The following is a 19,637-nucleotide window of genomic DNA, read 5'->3' on the forward strand; positions in this document are numbered from 1 at the left end:
AATGGTGTCAGAAGTACCTTTGCTTACAGTCATAATAAAATATTATGACTGCTTTCTAAGTCCCTCAAACAAGACCCTTCTCAACAAGCCAAGCAGTGTTAGAAGCAAATGCCTTCATGGCTATTCACGTTTTAAATAACTTAAAGCTCCACAGATCTAAATTTTGTAGGAAATCTCCTGGCATGTAACTGTTTCAGAAAAGATGAAGTGCATTTATTAAAGAGAGTTGCTCATTTAAGTATAAAATGCAGGGCAAATACTTGCACAAACTTGAAAGCAAGGCCACCCATCAGTTGTTTTACCCACTCCGTGAAACACTGTCAGTGCAAAAGTGTGGAGAGTAGAAAAATCCTCTGGCACTGGCTACAAGAAGAGAAAATCAAGGGAAAGGATAAATGAAGGCAAGAGCAAAGCAGAAAGGAACAAGAACAAAAGAAGAAAGCAAACATAGAAGGAAACAATGAAGTAAATAAAACAAAATGGTAGAGAAGAACCATATCAAGAGCAGGAAATCACTAAAAATGTAATTTAATTCCAAAGGTCTCTGACAGATGAGAAAAGATTACTAGCAATTCCTGCATCTTTGGATCTCATTTGCCACCTTATTTTCTTACAGAGTATCAGAAAATGGGTAATTTTTACAAAATGAAAAAGGGAAAAAGTGTTTAACAATTGCTAGAGAGAGATACCAGAGAACGGAAACAGACTATTAAAGGTATGAGAGCACCCTTCTAGCAAAACAGTATATTGCAACAAGAGCAAACCTGAAAAAAAGCATTAAAACTTCTTAAACTGGGTTAAAACAAAATATTCTGCCTTGCTAATTTCGAGTTATTTAGTCAATGTAGAAGGAACAGTAGTCACGCACAGAATCACAGAATCACAGAATGGTTGAGGTTGGAAGGGACCTCTAGAGGTCACCTAGTCCAACACCCTGCTCCGGCAGGGACACCTAGAGCACGTGGCACAGGTCACCGCTTGCAATTAAAATACTGAGGTTCTTGCAGTTTTCAAAAGTAAAGTTTAAAAAGCAGGTATTTACTCACCCTGTTAGGCGATCCTTTTACACTCCTGAAAGGTACCATCTGACACTGAACACACATGGCCAGCTTTATATAGCTGAATTCCCCTGTCAGTCTTCCAGCTGATTTGTACAAGATGGAAATTCCGCTTCCCGGTGAGGCTGTTGAGGGAACCTGTATTTCTCCTTCATGATGAGACCCTGTTTGGTGGCTGCCACGAGCCACAGGAAAGCACAGAGTGTGCGAAAAGGCACCAATGTGATTGATTAATGCCTGGGCAGCGCTACACCCGGAAGCGGCGCTAACCCTGCCATGTAACCACTGCTGCAATCGGACGCGCAAAACGCATTCGCTCTGCCGAACCTCCAGCGGATTCACAAACCCTCGGCCAGCTGGAATAAGAATATGAACACAAAGCAGCCAGGGGAAAACGTGCAGAGAGAGAGAGAGAGAAAAAAAAAAAAAAAAAAAAAAAAGGTGTTCTTTTTCCGAATGGTAACTGCACGTTCCAGCGAAGGATTTGGCAGTCAGTCAGGAAAACCATATTTAGAAGAACTAACCCTAACACAGAGGTTATGCGGCCAGACGTCAAGGTCACGGGCCAGAAATGAGGAAGAAGTTTCTCCCGTGAAACGCAAAGTCATTTTGAAAAGAGGTTGCTTAAAATTTTACACCTTTTTGTTTGTTTGTTTGTTTTATTGTGCAGGAATCTGAATTTTCTGTAGAGCTCTATAAAAACACCCCAGGAATATTAGAACAGGAAAATCCAAAAGGCAAGGAGAGGGAATGAGGGATTTGTATCAGTTTGTCCAAGAATTGTAAGATAATAAATCTATTTTCTCAGTGGTGATTAGTGCGGATTACTACCAACATTTCCCTCAGACCCAGCCCCATAACACACCATAGGTGTCCCCTGCCATTTGCCCTCCTGTCTCTGCTGTGCAGGGCTGGAGCTGTTGCCAGATGGAAGGGATGAGAGCCAAACTGCCCCAGACTACCCGGAATACCCTGTCCCTGAATACCTGTAATTAGATGTGAATCTGCTCCTTCCTACACAGGAAAACCAATTTTTATGAAATGTGCAGAAAGCAGTTGCCTTTTTGGCCACTGCCCAATGTGGCTGAAGCAAGATGTGGGATGAAAAACTAGCAGGGGAACTGGAGGACAGACAGACCTACGCAAGGGTTTTCCTTCCTCCAGCCAGACTAAGAAAAACAAAGAATCGTTGAAATATTTTCAGTGCAGAGGGCTGAAAAGCACAGTAGAAAAGGGTCAGGAAATTTTCTAGGATACAAAACACCGGGGAGAATAGGACACCAAACCGGTATTACTTCTCCAGTGGAAATATTATATATTCCGCTTTTGTCATCTGATTTCAAGGACGAGCTGAAAGAACGCACACAGGAAAAAAAAAAAAAAAAAGTGTAATAAACACAAGGTAGGAAAAATAAACCCGCCTGTTTGCGTTGGCAGCCCCCGCTCCGCCGGGTCCCACAGGGGCCGCTTCCCGCCCGCTCTCCCCGCCCAGGGCCGCCCCCCGCCCCGCGTTGCTCCGCGGGCGGCCGTTAACGGCCGTTGGCGGGAGCGGGGCGGGGAAAGGCCCGGCCCGCACAGCCGGTGGCTCAGCGCCCTGGCGGGTTCCCCGCGTGATCTCCGGTGCGGATCAGGGGAAACCCCCACTAGGAGTATCTGGCGTTTTCCCGAGGTCAAGAGCCTTGCTGGCACCTCGGCACTTGGAGAGGCTGACGGCGATCCCGAGCCTTGTCCGGACTGGGCAGGCAGCCTGCTCTGACGGGAGGTGCTGCTGCTCGGGCCTTGGGCCGCAGAGGGGTAAGATGAGAGATGGGGAAGGGCAAAGCAGCAGCAGCAACAGCCCTAAGCACCGAAGGGAGAATTCTCTAAGCGGCAGCAGTGCCCCTTGGGCAGCTCCTGCGTCTTCTGTGTGCCACATACTTAAAAGGGTCCTCATGATACGCACCTCGTGCATGTATTCCCGAGAAATCAGGATTTTATCATTTACTTACTAGTTATTCCTGAGAAAGTAGTACCTTATTATTACTATGAAGAAAGTAGTGTCTTATTTGACAATACCGATTTTTTTCATTAACTTCTATTTGAAGTGATACAAAAATAGCACCGTTTAAAGTCACTCAGCTGATCTCTGCATTGATACAGTCATATCAATTTATGATTTTATCAGTGTGACAACTTTTTTTAGTTATTTTTGTCTTAAAGACATTGAAGAGTTAACAGTTACAGTATGATGATGGCAAAAGTGTTGAGGCTAAATACGAGGGAAGTGGATGCCCTTAGAGCTATGACTACGTTCACAAGCTGAGGATCTGTTCTGTGAAGCAGCCAGGGGAACACTGTAATACTTTGTTTTAAAAAACTCCTCAAGAAAGAGTTTTAATTCTCAATCATTGTCATTGAGTATCCACCCCTTAGTGATCTGTTCTTGGTAATAAAAAATGAATCCACTGAAATGATGTGTTGATCCAGGCTCTCATACAAAAGGCCTTAATATTGTTCTCCTTCACTAAGAATAAGGAATTAAACTGAACTATGATAAAATATTTCACTTCTCTTTTATGTTTTTACAGTTCTGCCCCTCTCTCTAAAATGGCCAAGCAAAATTCTCCATCACTAACTGAAGTTGTAAAACAAGTTGCAGAGCAGCAGCATGCACAATCCTCAGAGATAGAAAAAAGCAGAACAGTTCTTTTCCAGTTGCAGGTACTAAACCTTATTTAGAATAGCTTAATTTGCGACATGCTGATTAGATGAGGAACTGTTCCTATGAACAAGAGATATTTGTCATATTTTGTTTCTCCAGAGTGTTTAAATTTAAAGGCAGCTACTCTGTTTTTGTTTGTTTGTTTTGTGAAGGGCACGTAATGCTTTGCCAAAACTGTGTGTGTGTATTGTTACACATAAGGTTTCACCACCACTGAAGTTTATTATAGCAGGTTTTAGCATAATTTTTCATTCTTAAAATTTTTCATTCATTAAAAAAAAAAACCACTGAAAAAGCATCCTCTAAAATATTTGGGACAAACTTAGAGAACTTCGAGTTTTTCATGATTTCCTAAGAAATGAATGGTGGAAAAATACTGTTTAAAAAGCATTTCTTTTGGCAGATTTCCCCCTATTATATCATATTTCTTGGCATTTTTTTTCACAAGAAATATATACATGCATTTTTTTTTCCCCTGTGAGTTTGGAGTGAGTGATTTGATATCTTAAACAGATATCAAATACAGTTTTTATTTTCTAATAGTTTAAGGAGTACTAGTCATATGTAGTTTTCCTTAAGGCTATATAGTTAATTATTAAATTTTCAATTCTCATTTGAGGCCAAGTTTCTACTGAGAAACATCCGTTTTAGTTTTTGGAAAACCCGAGTAGTATTCAGGCATCTTGGAGAATGTGAGAATGGAAAAGGATATAGCATTTTTCTATTGTAACAGCTCCAAATAACCCTTGCATTTGAAATAACAAGTAACTTTTTTGAAATTTCGCACCAAGGTAATTTCTCTTAAGAAGCACTGAAATATTTTATTCCTTGTGAATGCATATTAACTCACTACACTTCTGAGGAACAATTCCATTAGAAGAAATTTAAGACACAATAATAGATATAATATAGCATACATAGCATTGTTATAACCATTCTTTTATGATTGAGCAGTTTAAACAGATTTTGTATTTTCAAAAACATGGAACTTCCGAATTCTAGATCCTAGGTTGCTCATTTCCTTTCTTCCTCCGTTGTTTTTGCCTTCTTCTTTGAAAAAAAGAGAGGGAGAAAGGGAGAGAGAAGGAAGGAAGGAAGGAAGGAAGGGAGGGAGGGAGGGAGGGAGGAAGGAAGGAAGCAAGGAAGGAAGGAATTCCATACAATTCTACAATTCCATGTTAGTAGAAGTTAAATAATTAGGAACTTAAACGTCAAAAGACTGTTCTTCCATCTTTAAGTCTGTTCCCATGTGTACATGTGGTCACAGAAGGCATGTAAAACAATTTTCTTTTGAAAACTTGAGATCTTTGCCGTTAAGATCTTTTGCTTGCCTGTCAGTAGGTGGTGGCCAGGACTGATACAAACCCTCCTAATATTGTAACTTGAGATTTCAAAATTCAATATTACACATAAAGAATACTTTTTATTCTTAACATAATATCCTAATCTGTTCAAGACGTTTAACATTAAGACTTTGTGACACTCATGACACTCCCAGTAAGGAAAATACAATGGCTGAAATCATGATACTAATCTTCTCACTTAATGCATGACTCTTGGCTGGTATTTAGGGTGGGTTTCATCATAGCTGATTTATGTCATGGCAGTTGTTACACCTGAATTAGTCATCTCTGCTCCCTCTGTAGTCAACAAAGAGAGACAAACACTTCCGAGAAAGTAATTCAGCTCTCCCATCTTAGACCTCTCCTGATGGGAGATCTTGCAGGTATTCACTTCTCATGAATGAAGAAACATAGGTAGTGGTTAAACTAGATGCTTAAAAGGGTTAAAAATAGCTGAGATTAATCTCACTTGGAACAGGAAAAGCTAGTTAAGCTCAGTCAACCCAAATGCCATTTTGTGTGTTTGTGCCTGTGTTTATAAGCATATTTTGTGCAGTTAGCTACTTTTACTGTGATTTAAATTAAAGCAGATTGCTGCTCTAAGCAAACTTTAAGAAGACTTGCGTGTGTGTGTGGTATACCACAACTTACATATTTTGTGAATATGAATAAGTTGAAGCATTTTGAAGGATACTTTATTTCATGTTTGGGATTCATTTTTATATCAAAATGGACACATCTAGCACAGCACATTCTTGCATTATGTCACTATCACCTTCCATTCTAACCATATTAGCAAGTGAAAAGGAAGATGAATAAGTAAAAAATACAGTCTATAACTGTATACATAGTATTGTTTCAAATAAAAATACCCAAATGAATATATTTTACAGGCTAAGTTTCAGGAACTTGAAAAAGAAATGAAGTCTATTCTGCTAGAAACAACAACAACAGAAAGGGAAATACATCAGCAAGATGATGCCATAGAAATGACAAAACATCATTGTGAAAATCTGGAGGCCCAAGTCAGAGCCCTGTATTCTGAAAATATAAAGCTGAGGTTTGATGCAGAAACAGTGCAAGAAGAGTTTGAGATGACCTTTGCAAGAAATAATGAGTATCGTGAAAAAATAAAGGCTCATAAACATCTCTTTTGGGAGGTGGAAAGTAAAATGCCAGTTATGATTGAACTTGCTAAAAAGCAAGCTGTTGTTAAAGAGCTGAGAGCAAAGAAGGAGGAGTTAATGCATGATCTCCAGAATCCAGAAGGAACAGTTATGAAACAAGTACAGGTACTGTATTTACTGTTTGTGTGGGGGAGTTATTATTGGCATAGCTTATCTGATATGCTTATTTTGCCTAATGTGTTTACTCTAATAATGGACTGACTATAGGGAGTATGAATTAATTTACAATGCTAAATTAAATGAAGAAATTAGGACTTCAATTAAAAAAAAATCATCAGCCACTATTATTTGCATATTATTGTAAAAGGTTCATCTTACATGATAGAATGAACTCAGCTATGAAAAATATTACAGAGCAGTAAATTTCAATGTATCATTACCAATAATTTGTGTGATTATGTAGGTTGTTGGATAAAGTTCCATATCCACCTTCCAGGAGTCTCTGGATCATTACAATAGTGTTACACTTTTCATATAAGAGCACAGTATTTGTCTAGCTTTGTTGTCAGGTTAGAAACTACATTTGAGCTGTGCACCAGCAGGAGGTAGATTTGTTAAGAGTGTAATGGAAAGAAGGAGAAAGGAAAATATATTAATTTTGGTATTCTAATCTCTAGCACATTAAGTTTGCACTTAATTGCCATACATTTTAACAACTGTAAAAACCAGAAAGCTTTCGCTGCAAAACTATCAATATTTAAGCAAACACATATATGAAGTCACAAATTTGAGCTGTGAAGCAGCTGTCACTGCTGAAAATCTGGTGTTACCGTGTTATAGTAAAATGATGAAAATTTGGTTGTACAAGTAAATCTCTAAACACTGATATGTAAAGTCCCATTAACATATTTACCCATTAGAAAAAGATCTGTCTTGAATAATAGAGTTCCTTGATTTTCCAATAATTTGAATTTAAACAATATTAAAGATCAAAATTACTTAAAATTATTGTGTTGATATAGTTTTTTTTGCATATTTCAGATCAATAGTATATCTTCTTAAGTACCTGAAACCCTATGATTTGCTACATAGTCAAAATCATTTTTAAGTCAAACAATTAAATTGTGTATTATTATTCTTTATCTCATCTCATCATTATACCTTTATCTCATCTCATTTTATTAATGAAGTGGCTGTTGAAATGTGTGACTTTTAAATTAAGACTAATAGAAGTATTGTACACTCATTTAAAGAATAGATTTCTATATCCAAACTTACACTTGCAGGAAGAAATTACATTTTTTAAAAGAGAAATCACAGAAGTGAAAGAGCTCATCAGTAAAAAAACAAATTTGCTGGAAGAAGAAAAAGTGTTACATGCTAAGCTTAGGAAAGAAATCGAGGTGAGTCATTTGGATAAAATACAATTTCAGTCTCTAACAGAATGGAGATAGTGCAGATGAATTTATGAAAAAAAAAATTTACATGGTTTCTAGCCATACACAATTTAAGCACCAGCCATACACAATTTAAGCTCAGACACCAGTACAGGCTGGGGACTGACCTTCTGGAGAGCAGCTCTGCAGAGAGGGACCTGGGTGTCACGGTGGACGACAAGTTGACCATGAGGCAGCAGTGTGCCCTCGTGGCCAAGAAGACCAATGGGATCCTGGGGTGCATTAAGAAGAGCGTCTCCAGCAGGTCGAGGGAGGTGATCCTGCCCCTCTACTCAGCCCTGGTGAGGCCACATCTGGAGTATTTTGTCCAGTTCTGGGCTCCACAGTACAAGAGGGATGTGGAGCTGCTGGAGAGAGTCCAGCGCAGGGCCACAAGGATGATCAGGGGCCTGGAACATCTGCCCTATGAGGAGAGGCTGAGGGAGCTGGGCCTGTTCAGCCTGGAGAAGAGAAGGCTGAGAGGGGACCTGATCAGTGTCTATAAGTACCTCAAGGGAGGCAGTGAGGAGGATGGTGCTGGCCTCTTTTCAGTGGTGGCCACTGACAGAACTAGAGGTAAAGGCCACAAACTGAAGCACCAAAAGTTCCACAGGAACTTAAAGAAAAAATTATTAGCAGTGAGGGTGACAGAGCCCTGGAACAGGCTGCCCAGAGAGGTTGTGGAGTCTCCTTCTCTGGAGATCTTCAAAACCAGCTTGGACACAGTCCTGTGCCATGTGCTCTAGGTGACCCTGCATGTGCAGGGGGGTTGGACCAGATGACCTCTAGAGGTCCCTTCCAACCTTAAGCATTCTAAAGCAACCATAAAATCCCAAATTCTTCATATTGCTAAAATCTTTCTAAACTTCAGAACTTAACTGCTATCATGAGACAAAAAATAACATTATGAATAATTTTCCTCATTTTTTAAGGCGTTCAGATGTGAACTTTTAAAGTAATGTCTTGAATAGGATGAGGCCTCTAAATGGTAGATAGTAAAACAGCATGAACAATTTTTATTTCTGTAATATTTTTGAAATAATTTAAATCTCACCACTGTCTTGGTTATTCATGAGTTTTCTTAGATTTCCTGATAACTAATCAATGGGAGAATCAATTGTAACAAGAAAATGGTTTTCCCATGAATCTTCCTAATTCAAACTGACATTAAATTAGGCAAAACACAGCAGTTCCTAATTATCTGCCGAGATAAAATTCCAATGAATATTTAAAAATCTCTCCCTTAAAATAATTGAACTATATTTTATATTTTGTTCCTTACTAAAATTCTTTGCATGACTATGTAGTTTTTAGCCTGAAAGTTTCACATCATCTGTCTTGTTAGTTTAAATAAGTGCTAAAAAAAGTTAATGAGCAAAACCTGATAATAGAAAGATTTTCTTATTTGAGATTAGCTGTGTTGCCCATTGTAAAATTTAGGAGGAAAAAGTATATTTTTTCCTTGCATGGAATAGGATAGAATTCTTCAAATGAAGAGCTAAATATAGCCATTTTAAAATGGGTCTGTTCTGTTCTTCAGCAACTGAGAAAATATTTAATTATCATTCAAGCAACATACGCATAAGAAAGATCTTTAAACCCAAAGTCAAATTAGGCAGCCGAAAAAAAAGAGAAAAAAATGTTCTGCTTTATCAGAAACAACTTAAATAGAGGAAAATTTAACTCTTTTGGGGGGGGTTGCTTAGATCCTAAGATCTTTGTATCTCAGAGAAAGTGGGATTAAAAATCAAATCAGATTATACTTTTATTTTAAAAGCTGAAAACTTTCTGTAAAGTAGTCCACCCTTTGATACACCAAATGACAGTGGACAGGCAGGAACATTAATATCCAAAAGTATTCAAAGCAGCCCAGAGAATACTTGAACCAAACATGGGAAAAAAAAAAAAAAGTGAGATACTGGAGACACCAGTGACACTTCAACTGCAGGAGTGTGATTCAGCTCCAGTTTGCAGGCACCCAAATGTAGCTGCTTGAATGCAGGTGGCTGCATGTGTCAGCCTAGTCCTCCATCAGTGGAGATGCAGTTAGTACAGATGATGGAGTCTAGACAACAACTCAGCTGGCCAAACATAGGTGTTTGCAGTAGAGTAGGCTGCATAATTTAGTTTTTCTAGACTTTACAGACTGCATTGACTAGGTCTCTATTGATCAAAATGGGATCTTAGACACAGAACTTACATATACACTTTTAAAGCTAGGTGTCTTGGTCTGCAAACTGACCCCTACCCAAACTTGTATGTCTGCTGCAAATCATAGCTCAGCTTCCAGCACTGCGTGGATTAAGAGTAATTGGTCTCCTGTTGTAAATTTGCCAAAAGTATTTGAGTTCCCAGAATTCTGATACAAGCCACATTTTATTAATGATTTTGTTGTTGCTGTAGTACATCTGGAACCTTGACTCAACCGTGATTTTAAGCACTCATGTAAGTCAGAGCACTTGAGTGTCTACAGAATTCCTGAAGTCTTGCTAATGGCTAAGCTGGTGCTCAGGAAGAGCATAAATTGACTCTCACAGCCCTGTTGCTATTCCTTTGCCTCAGTATTATTTCACATTTCCTACAAAATGTTTCCCTAACTATCTTGTGCAGGGAAGTGATTCTGAATGCCTTTTTAAAGCAGCTTAATTTTGGAAAATCAAGGAAGTATTGATTAAATGTCTTTCTGAAGGGAAATGAGTATCTCAGTTTTCTTTTTGAAAAAGGCATCAGTGATCTGACTAGGCTAATTCATAACTTGTACACATAACTTATAACTGAGATGTTACTCGTCAGGCAGGGATACCCATGGATATGTAAGGTGGCTCATAGACCCTGTCCCATCCGTTTCCTGAGCAGCAGTACTACCACCCATCTTTGGAAGAGCAAAGTGAGGATTCCCAGGATTGGATGGGAGTATTAAAAATAGATCATGGTTACTACTTGTATAGGAGCAAAGCATCAGTCATAAAGACTAATTCAAGGCATCCGTGAATAACAGAAAATGGATTCTTATGTAAAATAATAAGAAAAAGAAAGCTCTATTCGCCATCCATTTCAGCGTGTGCCCATATTATCCTTGAAAGATGTGGTCTAATCTGTTCTTAAAGACCTCCAGCAGTGGCGATTCCACAACTCCCAGGGTATTTTTTTCTAATGGTTAGCTTATTTCTACACAAGGCCCAATAAAAAGAGCAGTACTTCCCCACCTTTATGCCCTGTGAACATATTAATGCTCTCTGCCTTAGCAGTGTGCCAAGCAGTTCCTGATAACAGTGCTGAGAGGGATGTAAACGTGGAGTATTGAATGTACTGCTGCTTGGACCATCTCCCTTCATGCTGCCAGATTGATCTGTGCTTCCCAACTGGCTCTTACAGCTCCCTGAGCCAGAGCTTCCTGTTTTCCACTTTCTTTTCCTTTCTGCTCTTTCTCTATCAGCACCAGGCAAACCTGCAGATCCTTACTCAGTGTTTTTCTTGCTAGTTTTCACTCCATGCTATTTAGCTGTCCTCAACTTGAGTCCACTGCTGGCTCTTGTTTAATGGTAGCTCTCTCATTCAGTGGGAATCAGGTTATTTGCCACCTCATTCATGTCTTTATTCTGCAATGACAGGATGCACATTTCTAAAAACAGTGGATAATATTGATCACAGATAAATTTCAGTGTCATACAACATAGTTTTAGTGATGTTCAGATCCTGCAAATACTAATTCAGATGAATGAATCTGACAATCTCTAGAAAAGTTGTGAAGAATCATAGAGAACTAGGCAACAGGAATAAAGGCAACTTATCACCAATAAAAGAAGGCAGTGTGATTTATAGAAGCATTAGTGAGAAAGTTACTTAATTATATGTTAAATTTAGGCAGTGAAAAGCACAGGAAATCTGTGGCAATGCTATAGTTTGGATGCAGCTGTACACCATCATTTGTACAATAAATACAGCATAAAAATGTTTCAATAAGCAGACAGAAGAATAATTATATACTACCACTCATATGCCATTCATATTAAGATAAGTGAGCCCAAGTTTTCATTAAGTGAATACCCCTTATTTCCGTTTTTGTTATAAAGAACATTTCATGTGTTTACTCTTCAGAATACAAATCTTCAAAGGTCTTCAGCAGTCATTCTCATCCAAGTAATGCAGCACTGAGGTACTGCATTATTTCCTAAGGAAAAAATCCATTACAATGGTAGAGATGCTACCACAGCTTTCTAGCTTATTTCTGCTATATTCTCAACTATTCCCAAGCATACATTTCAAAGACTTAAAATTGCTCCCTTTCTTATCTCTTACCCTGCAGTCTGAAATCCTTGGTGTACAAAGTAGTGTTGCCACCGCTGTGAGTTGCTGTCTCCAAATGCTTGAACGGAATTCGCTTAGTTAAAGTTTAGACATTTACAGTCTAAAGATGCATTTACAGTCAAGTAGATGCCCTTGTTGACGTACTAACTTAAGCTTTCTTACTGGGGAGAGGTATGATTCATATTATGCTAAAGCAGAAACCTGGAGTAAGCCTGATGAATTACTTCACAGATGTATCTGTGTCTCTTCAGTACTTATAAAGTGAACATGGATGATTGGGTCAGATGTCAGTATTTACACTTTAAACAAGAGCTGGATGAAGTGAACCCTACTATAAATATTGATTTACCTGGAAGTGTTTTTTAAATATCCTTTATTCTATTTTATTAGGTGCAGAATAAGAGATACGATGCTATTCTAAAACGTTTGCATTGCCAACTGAACAAACTTCATTCCAATAAAAGACAGTGGCATTGGAACATTCAACAGATGGAGAAAAAAGCAGCAGAACTAAGAAAATGCCTTGGCGTGGTAGAGTGACAGAATAGCATACAGTTCAAGCCTAGCAGATACAACAAGGTAATGCTTTCTAAACATAGAAGGTTTCTTTTGGAAATAATAGAAATTGTAAAGTAGTCCAATAATTGGGCCAGGGCTGTTTTATTTTATTTTATTTTATTTTTATTTATTTTTTTAAGGTTTTCTGCCCTACATTTTGTGGCCCAAACCAAGCTCTTGTGTCTCTAGCTCGTTCTCAGCCCGTAATGGTTTAGAATACTCTTCCCCTTTGTTACTGTAGCCACTGGCTGTTCAGGAGGAGCTTTTAGTGTATGGGCCAGTTTTACACCTCGGATTTGAGGACTGTTTTTTATGTGATTAGACTGTAGAAAAATTGAGATCTACATTGTTTTTCCTCCTGAGAAATTAATATCAGAGCATATTTGCATTCTTGAGATACAAAAATTCTAGATCTTTTATCCGTAGCGTCCTACTGAATAATTCGGGAAGCTCTGATAGTCTGTATTTTGCCACGTGGGAAATTCATATAGGTGATACTACAGCTCGATTGACCTTTGTGTGCCAGAATGGCCCAGCCTGGGAAACAAAGAGGACACAGAAGGCCTAGGAACAGTTACACTCAGATGAGTGATTCAAATAACCCAAATTTAACTGGTCTAATATATGTTCCCCTGGTATTTAACAAAGGGGGTGAGTATGTGAAGACCACAATGCCTTCAGATACTTGCTTTAAAAAGAAACAACACACTCTCTGGTAGTAGAAATGCATTATGCATGGTTCATTATAGAGGAGCTGATTGTGTAGAGTATCTTACCTAGCTCCTACTAAGCGTTTAACATCTAACAATCTATATTAGATAAGATGACTCTTAACATAAAAAAATATATATTTTAAAAATTCTTGTTAAGCACTAATGAACACTAGACTGTATTTTTGTTATATATTTTTATGTGAATACTTTCTATATTCTTACACTTAACGTAAACATTCTGGCTGGATATAGCCTGTAACATTTATCTGTTCCATGAAAGTAGTTGGCACTTCATTTGGGGTAGTTGTTTGCTTACATAATTTAATTTGTCTTTATTCCTGAATATAAAAAGAGGATTTTAGCAATTTGAGTATTTATTTATTATTGAACTTCAAGTATCTCTTGAACTGCCTATATTTTGTTAGTTTAGGAAGTGAGAGTTTAAAATGCAATACTGTTATCATTTTTGTTAGGACATGCGTATGTTCATGTGCATTTACATTTTGCTTTAATAAGTGTTTTCTTAAATATAAGGTGATTTTAAGCAGTATACTGACTATAATTAAAGCATTTCTAACAATTGAATTTAAAAGAAGACAAAGAAAGACTTCTTAAGACTGATCTCTCAACTTAATCCTTAAATTTGCCACCTTTCTGTTGTGGTGTGAATCATGCATTCTTTGCTTATGAATTCAGAAAGGACCATCAGAACATTTAGTCTGGTCTTGTATGTAGTACATTGCCCTAACATTTGAGCTGTTTATTCCTACGCACAGCAAAATAGCTGGTGTTTTATTCAAATATATATTCCAGAAAGAGATTTAGCCTTGAAAAATCAGAGAATTTACTGTTTTATTGCTAATTCAGTGATTGCATGCTATTCTTTTGTTTTGCCTGTTTTTAATTTGAATTTATGCAGACATCCAGTGAAATGCCTGTACTTTGTATCAGATACTTTCTTTCCATAAATATACATTTATATTACATACTGTCTCTGTCTTTTGCTAAATTAAGTAGATCAAGCCAAATTTATGGACTGTCTGATTAGAATGGAATTAAATGGAGTTTAACTGATATTTATCACTTCTGAAAGGTTAGTTTCTCGTAAGGCCACAGGGTTATAGCAACAACGAGCAAGAGAGAAGATTAACATTTCTTACTGACAAAATCAAAAGAAGGATTTTAGCTTATTGTATCTTTAAGCAAGCAGAGTGATGCAACATTTAAGTATTACCCGAAGTTTTAATATTAAGTGCCCTTAAATGTGTCTTTTATAATTTATTTTGTCTTGTTTTCTAATTATTTCTCAACCAGAGCAATCAATACCCTAGGATATACTTCTTAGGAGCCACATAAAATTTTTCAACCAACTTTACTTTGACACTTACTATTCATATTAACATGTTTAAAACATTACAGTTTAACCTTGCACTTTATTACTAGATGAAAACAATTATAGAAACAATTCAAACATTCTAATTTAACAAATATATCACATCTCAGTTTTTCTTTTTAACCAATTAGGAAGTTTTTTTTCCTGTGTAATAGGGCACTTTCCACGTATACCTACAACACAATTCGCTCATCATAAGCAAATACTTTATTTTCCCTATTCTTTATAAATTACAGTAGGGCTCAGCATCTGAAATAAACTTTGTGATTCTTTTGTGTATCTTCATAAATTGTTTATTATTTAACAAAAGAGAATGCAACAGTTACAGATAATACTTCAGTTAGTGCTACATTCAGAGGAAAAATTACTCACTTCTACACAGAATTTCCTGTCATGTAAGGTCTAAAGATTTTGATGCTCGTTTTTGTTGTGTTTTCCAAGGCAGCTCATGATCTTGTCTACTGTGGCCTTTGACCCCTTTCAATGGAGTTAGGCTATCAAAGCAGTGCTACCCTTTTAAAATATATTCCATATTCTTCTACCTCAGTGTAAAACTTGCTTTTTCAAAATCTAAATGCACTAAACTTATGTAAATCACATCTAAAATGCCCTGGTAACTACAGAAGATTCCCGTATTTCTCCTTATAGTTGAATTCGCTGTGAAGAGCCCTGGGTACCTGTGATTCTTTCCAATTCATGTTCTGGTTTTCCCAGAAAAACTCAGCTGTGCAGGCCAGAGCTGCTGCACACTGTAACCAGATTCCTCATAGGAATGGCGGGAGTTCTGGAAGTTCAACCACAGCCCTGCCTTCCTTCCAGAAAGTACAAGTACATGTTTAAGTGTTTCACATCACTGGGTGTGTTTGTGCTGTGTACCACTTGTTCTGCCTTCATTTTGGTGTTGTTAACAAATTGTACTGGTACTGAGCTTATCTTTAATTCCATATCAAACAAATGTAATAGTGTTGGTCTTAACACCAATCCTTGTGGATTGCTACTTCAAATGCCCCTATTACGTGTTGCAGTTTTTTTAACAATTATCTGTAGAAACATAATTGCCAGCTCCTAATCCATTCCACTTGCACTATGCTGACTATGTAGAGGATGTGCTTTTTAATATAAATGTTGTGCAGTACGAATACACAATCTTCCAAAAAATCTGAAATAGTTTGTTACAGGATATGGGCTCTGATTTTTACTGATGTCACACATTACTGCCCTAGCTAAATGCCACCATTATGGGCTCTCAGCCATGCATAAACATATCTGTGTGCTTAATTCAAATATCTTGACACCTGCGTTGATTTCATTTCTTACTTTGAAGTTTTGACTCTGCTCAGTCTCTGCTAACATTGCAGGAGTTCAGTCACTGAATTCTATGTAGTTGTTCTGGTTGATGCAAAGCATCATTTTACAGAGTGAAATCCATTTTGCATTGCTCGCATTAAACAGAACTCTGTATCACACAATATTTACATCTTTTCCCATGTGCAGTAATTTGCAGAACTGCACATTTAGAATTTTAACATTAACGGATAATAAATGTAAGCAAAGCATAAACATTTTAATAGTGTATTTCACTTCAGGAAAATACTCACATGGGAAAAAGTCTGAAACAAAGAAACAGAAATTATTGCCTTCTTAAACTATTAGTATTCTGCAAAGGATGCGAAAAAGGAAATGCTTTCAACTTTTTATCAAAAGTCCAATTCTAGCAAATCCGGGCAACCTGCTGAGGGAGATTTTTCTTGGTACAATGTTGAACAGTAGTAGGTTGATCTCAGGGCTTTTTTTTTTTTTTTTTTTTTTCCCCTTAGCAAGCAAACACAGACATTAGAGAAATGATTTAGCATTTTGGGGGAATAACTCAATGAATGCACTTGGTGTTCTTCACGCAAGGCTTTTTCCAGCTGCCAGTACGGAAGCGTGTTGCCAAACCCCTATCCATCCCTTCTGAGAATCGGAGTGGGGCTAAGGCAGGAAGTTCTGGCTCCTGCTCTGTGCAGGCAGGGGCAGGAGGAAGAACTGCCCTCTGAACAGCCTCTGAACTTCTGAACATACCGTAAGAAGTAAGAGAAGTGTTAGTAACAATGTGGGAAAACTTACCAACCAATGAGCCCTACCCATAGCTTAGCAAAATGCTGCGGCACTGAAACTGGTTTGATTCCAACAACAGTGTAAATCAGGAAGAAGATGCCAGAGGAAGCTCCACACTCAACAAGGAACAGCGCAGCAGTTTGGTCATGTCACAAGATGCAGCAATCTGCACTAGCGTGTGCTAAGAGCAGGAACATTCCCAGCTTAAAACCCCTTTCACATGACCCCACAGCATCATGGGATGCTGAAGAAGAGGAAATGTGTCTGAAAATACAGAAAAACCTACTGAGATCCTCATTCTCATTTCGACTACACTCAGTAAGGAACCTAAGAGGGAAGACACCAGTCTGATGTTTTATGCTGTTTTGCCTGTAGCACAGAGCTTACTTCAGTTACATTGGGAGTACCACCCATTTCCATGACTTGGTGGCAGTAAGTAATGCTTACTATGAACATATAAGATGTTCAGAGGAAGAAGAAATCCTGGCTAGACCACATGCTATGTATAAAGAGTGTGACATGCAGCTGAAATAACTTTCCAAACTCTCACTCAGTTTTCTGAAATACAGGAGTATATAGTTATCAAAGTAGTTATTTGATCCCTTGCTAAAATGTAGCTGCAGCATGTCAATCTGAGACATGTTGAGGCAGTGACTTCCTGAGGAATTCAAAGCCATAGTGAAATATTTTTATTTTAACTGACTCCTTTACAGGAGACAAACTTTTTTTTTTTTTTTCTTTTTTTCCTTTTTTCAGGTGCAGGGTTAAGGCAGTGGAATGAACTGCCTCAGAAATGTGAATCTGGCAAAAACACTCTGCAGTACTAAGCCCAATTCTTTCGCATGGCTTTTCCTATCACTTACAGGAAGCATGTATATACACCCAACAACACAAAGAAAAAAAACACTGAAGGCAAAGCTAAGTAAATAAGCAAAGCTTCTCTCCTGCCCTTTCTGCCCCGACAAAAGAAAAGATAATTCCACTACACATGTCCCATTCTGAGGAAATAAGGAAATATTGGATAAGCCAGGTTTATCATGTCACTGAATATACTCCTGGTCGACACAGAGATGTAGTTATGAGTATAGGACAGTGATTGGCAGTGAATGGAGAATTTCTCCTGTCAGGAAATTACCAAAGTGCCTCCACATTTTGTAGTAGGTTTTTAATTTAACCTATTCTGGCTTTACATAATTTGGTAAAATCCTCTGTAAATCTCTTCAAGGCAAGCTTCTTAATCTCTCATTTTGCTTAAATACCATGTGCATTATATACTTATTGAATAAATGTCACGTAAAATCTCCAATGTTTTGAAATACACCTACACACGATACTTGATCAACGTAGTACACCATTTAGAGAGTTTTCAACAAATTTGTAAAGACTTCTTGAGTGTAACTAGCACTCACAGTTTGATCAGTAGTTACTTGGGCTTTTCACACCCACAGTGAAGTGTAATGCCTCCCTCTGGTGGTGAAATGTGTTTTTACACGGTCAAAGTCACCTTTAGTACTTGTCTGGATTTGATTTATTGTGGCAATAGCTAATACTTCTATAGAGCGTGCGAAGTATTTCTAAATGAAATTTCATTATAAAAAGTCATTATTAAAGATGATGAGTATTCTAACAACTGCAAAAACACAGGTATTGGATTTATTTTATTATTATTATATTATTTTATTGTTATTTGTCTTTTTGCTTTTAAAAAACACAAGCAATTTCATTTTAGGCTGGCACATTTTCTACGTAAACCACTATAACTGATTAAAGAGGAAGAAAGACTTCAGAATTTTTTTCATACCTTTGGTTCTTCTCATTTCAGGTCTGATACACACTTAATCTACTTGCAAATAGAAGGACCTTTTTCTTTTCCTAATGATTAAAAAAAGTACTTAGCTAAAAGCAAACCTCCACAAACTTTTTCTCATTTCCCTAGTTTTTCTTAGAAGTATCCGGTTTAGCATCCTTGGTTCCCTGTTGTTTGTTGTTGAAAAATACACTTCAAAGGATTAGGTGCTTTCAAAAGGCTAGTATCTTATTAAAACTGATTATAGCTGGTAGTTAGGGTTTTACAACATATTATATCCATGTTTTCAGGCGTTTTAAATAAGCTTACTCCACTGAAATCTTTTGAGCTGACACTGGGGTTCTGCCTCAAGTTCAATATTTTGGAAAGCTTACGTGTAAGGTATGAATGTCATCCCTTGAGGCTCCCAGTACACACAGCAAGAGAAAGGCATCCAGCAGCTGATTCAGATCTTGACTACCCTGTGGCAAAGTTTGTCTCTTTCCATTCACTACAAAGGGATCCTAGTGCATTTACCCTTAACTTGAAAGACTCACTTAAAAGCGTATGGTTCTGTGAGGTTTGTCCAGAGCAAATAGCACAGCCACTTTCAAGAGAAAGCTTAGGAAGAAAACCTGTTGTTCCCCAGAAAAAAAGCCTTCCCCAGAAGGTTGGAAGGGACCTTTAGAGATCATCCAGTCCAACAAGGGGACAATTCTTCTTCCTCCGTTTATCCTATTAAAGCTTCATTTTTTGGCTATATGCTTCAGAGCAGAGGTTTTAGTAGGGGCTTTTGATTTTGAGGGGAAGTGGGAAGAGGATCTTTCAGGTGTGTAGTTATCACCTTTTATCACCTTTCCCTGTTTGAATATTGTCACACTACTCAAATCTGTTGAACCCTGACATTCTAGCATTAACATCATGTTAATGTAAAATTAACATCAGGAGGCCATGACCTTCTCAGTCAACTCAAATAAAAGGTTGGATGATTAAAATTTTACCCTCAGATTTTATCATATCCATCCTAATTACTAAAGGACCAGAATACCTTTCTTCAGTGCAGTACAAATACACAACCTACCTTTTGTTTGTCTCTACTTAGTGTGTACAATTACCA

General features: G+C 37.7%; 1 protein-coding gene across 1 annotated transcript; it reads left to right on the top strand.

The window, feature by feature from the left end:
• The first annotated feature begins 3,644 nt into the window (after positions 1 to 3,644).
• On the top strand, positions 3,645 to 12,513 carry CCDC122 (coiled-coil domain containing 122). The gene is made up of 4 exons (XM_010212280.2): positions 3,645 to 3,758; positions 5,996 to 6,394; positions 7,516 to 7,632; positions 12,364 to 12,513. Exons 1-4 carry the CDS (start codon positions 3,645 to 3,647, stop codon positions 12,511 to 12,513), a joined length of 780 nt encoding a protein of 259 aa, XP_010210582.2.
• The last annotated feature ends 7,124 nt before the right edge of the window (positions 12,514 to 19,637 follow it).

Source organism: Tinamus guttatus, unplaced genomic scaffold (assembly GCF_059628265.1).
Source record: "Tinamus guttatus ecotype Peru unplaced genomic scaffold, ASM5962826v1 Tinamus_guttatus_pri_ptg000394l, whole genome shotgun sequence".
Classification (NCBI taxonomy): Eukaryota; Metazoa; Chordata; class Aves; order Tinamiformes; family Tinamidae; genus Tinamus; species Tinamus guttatus.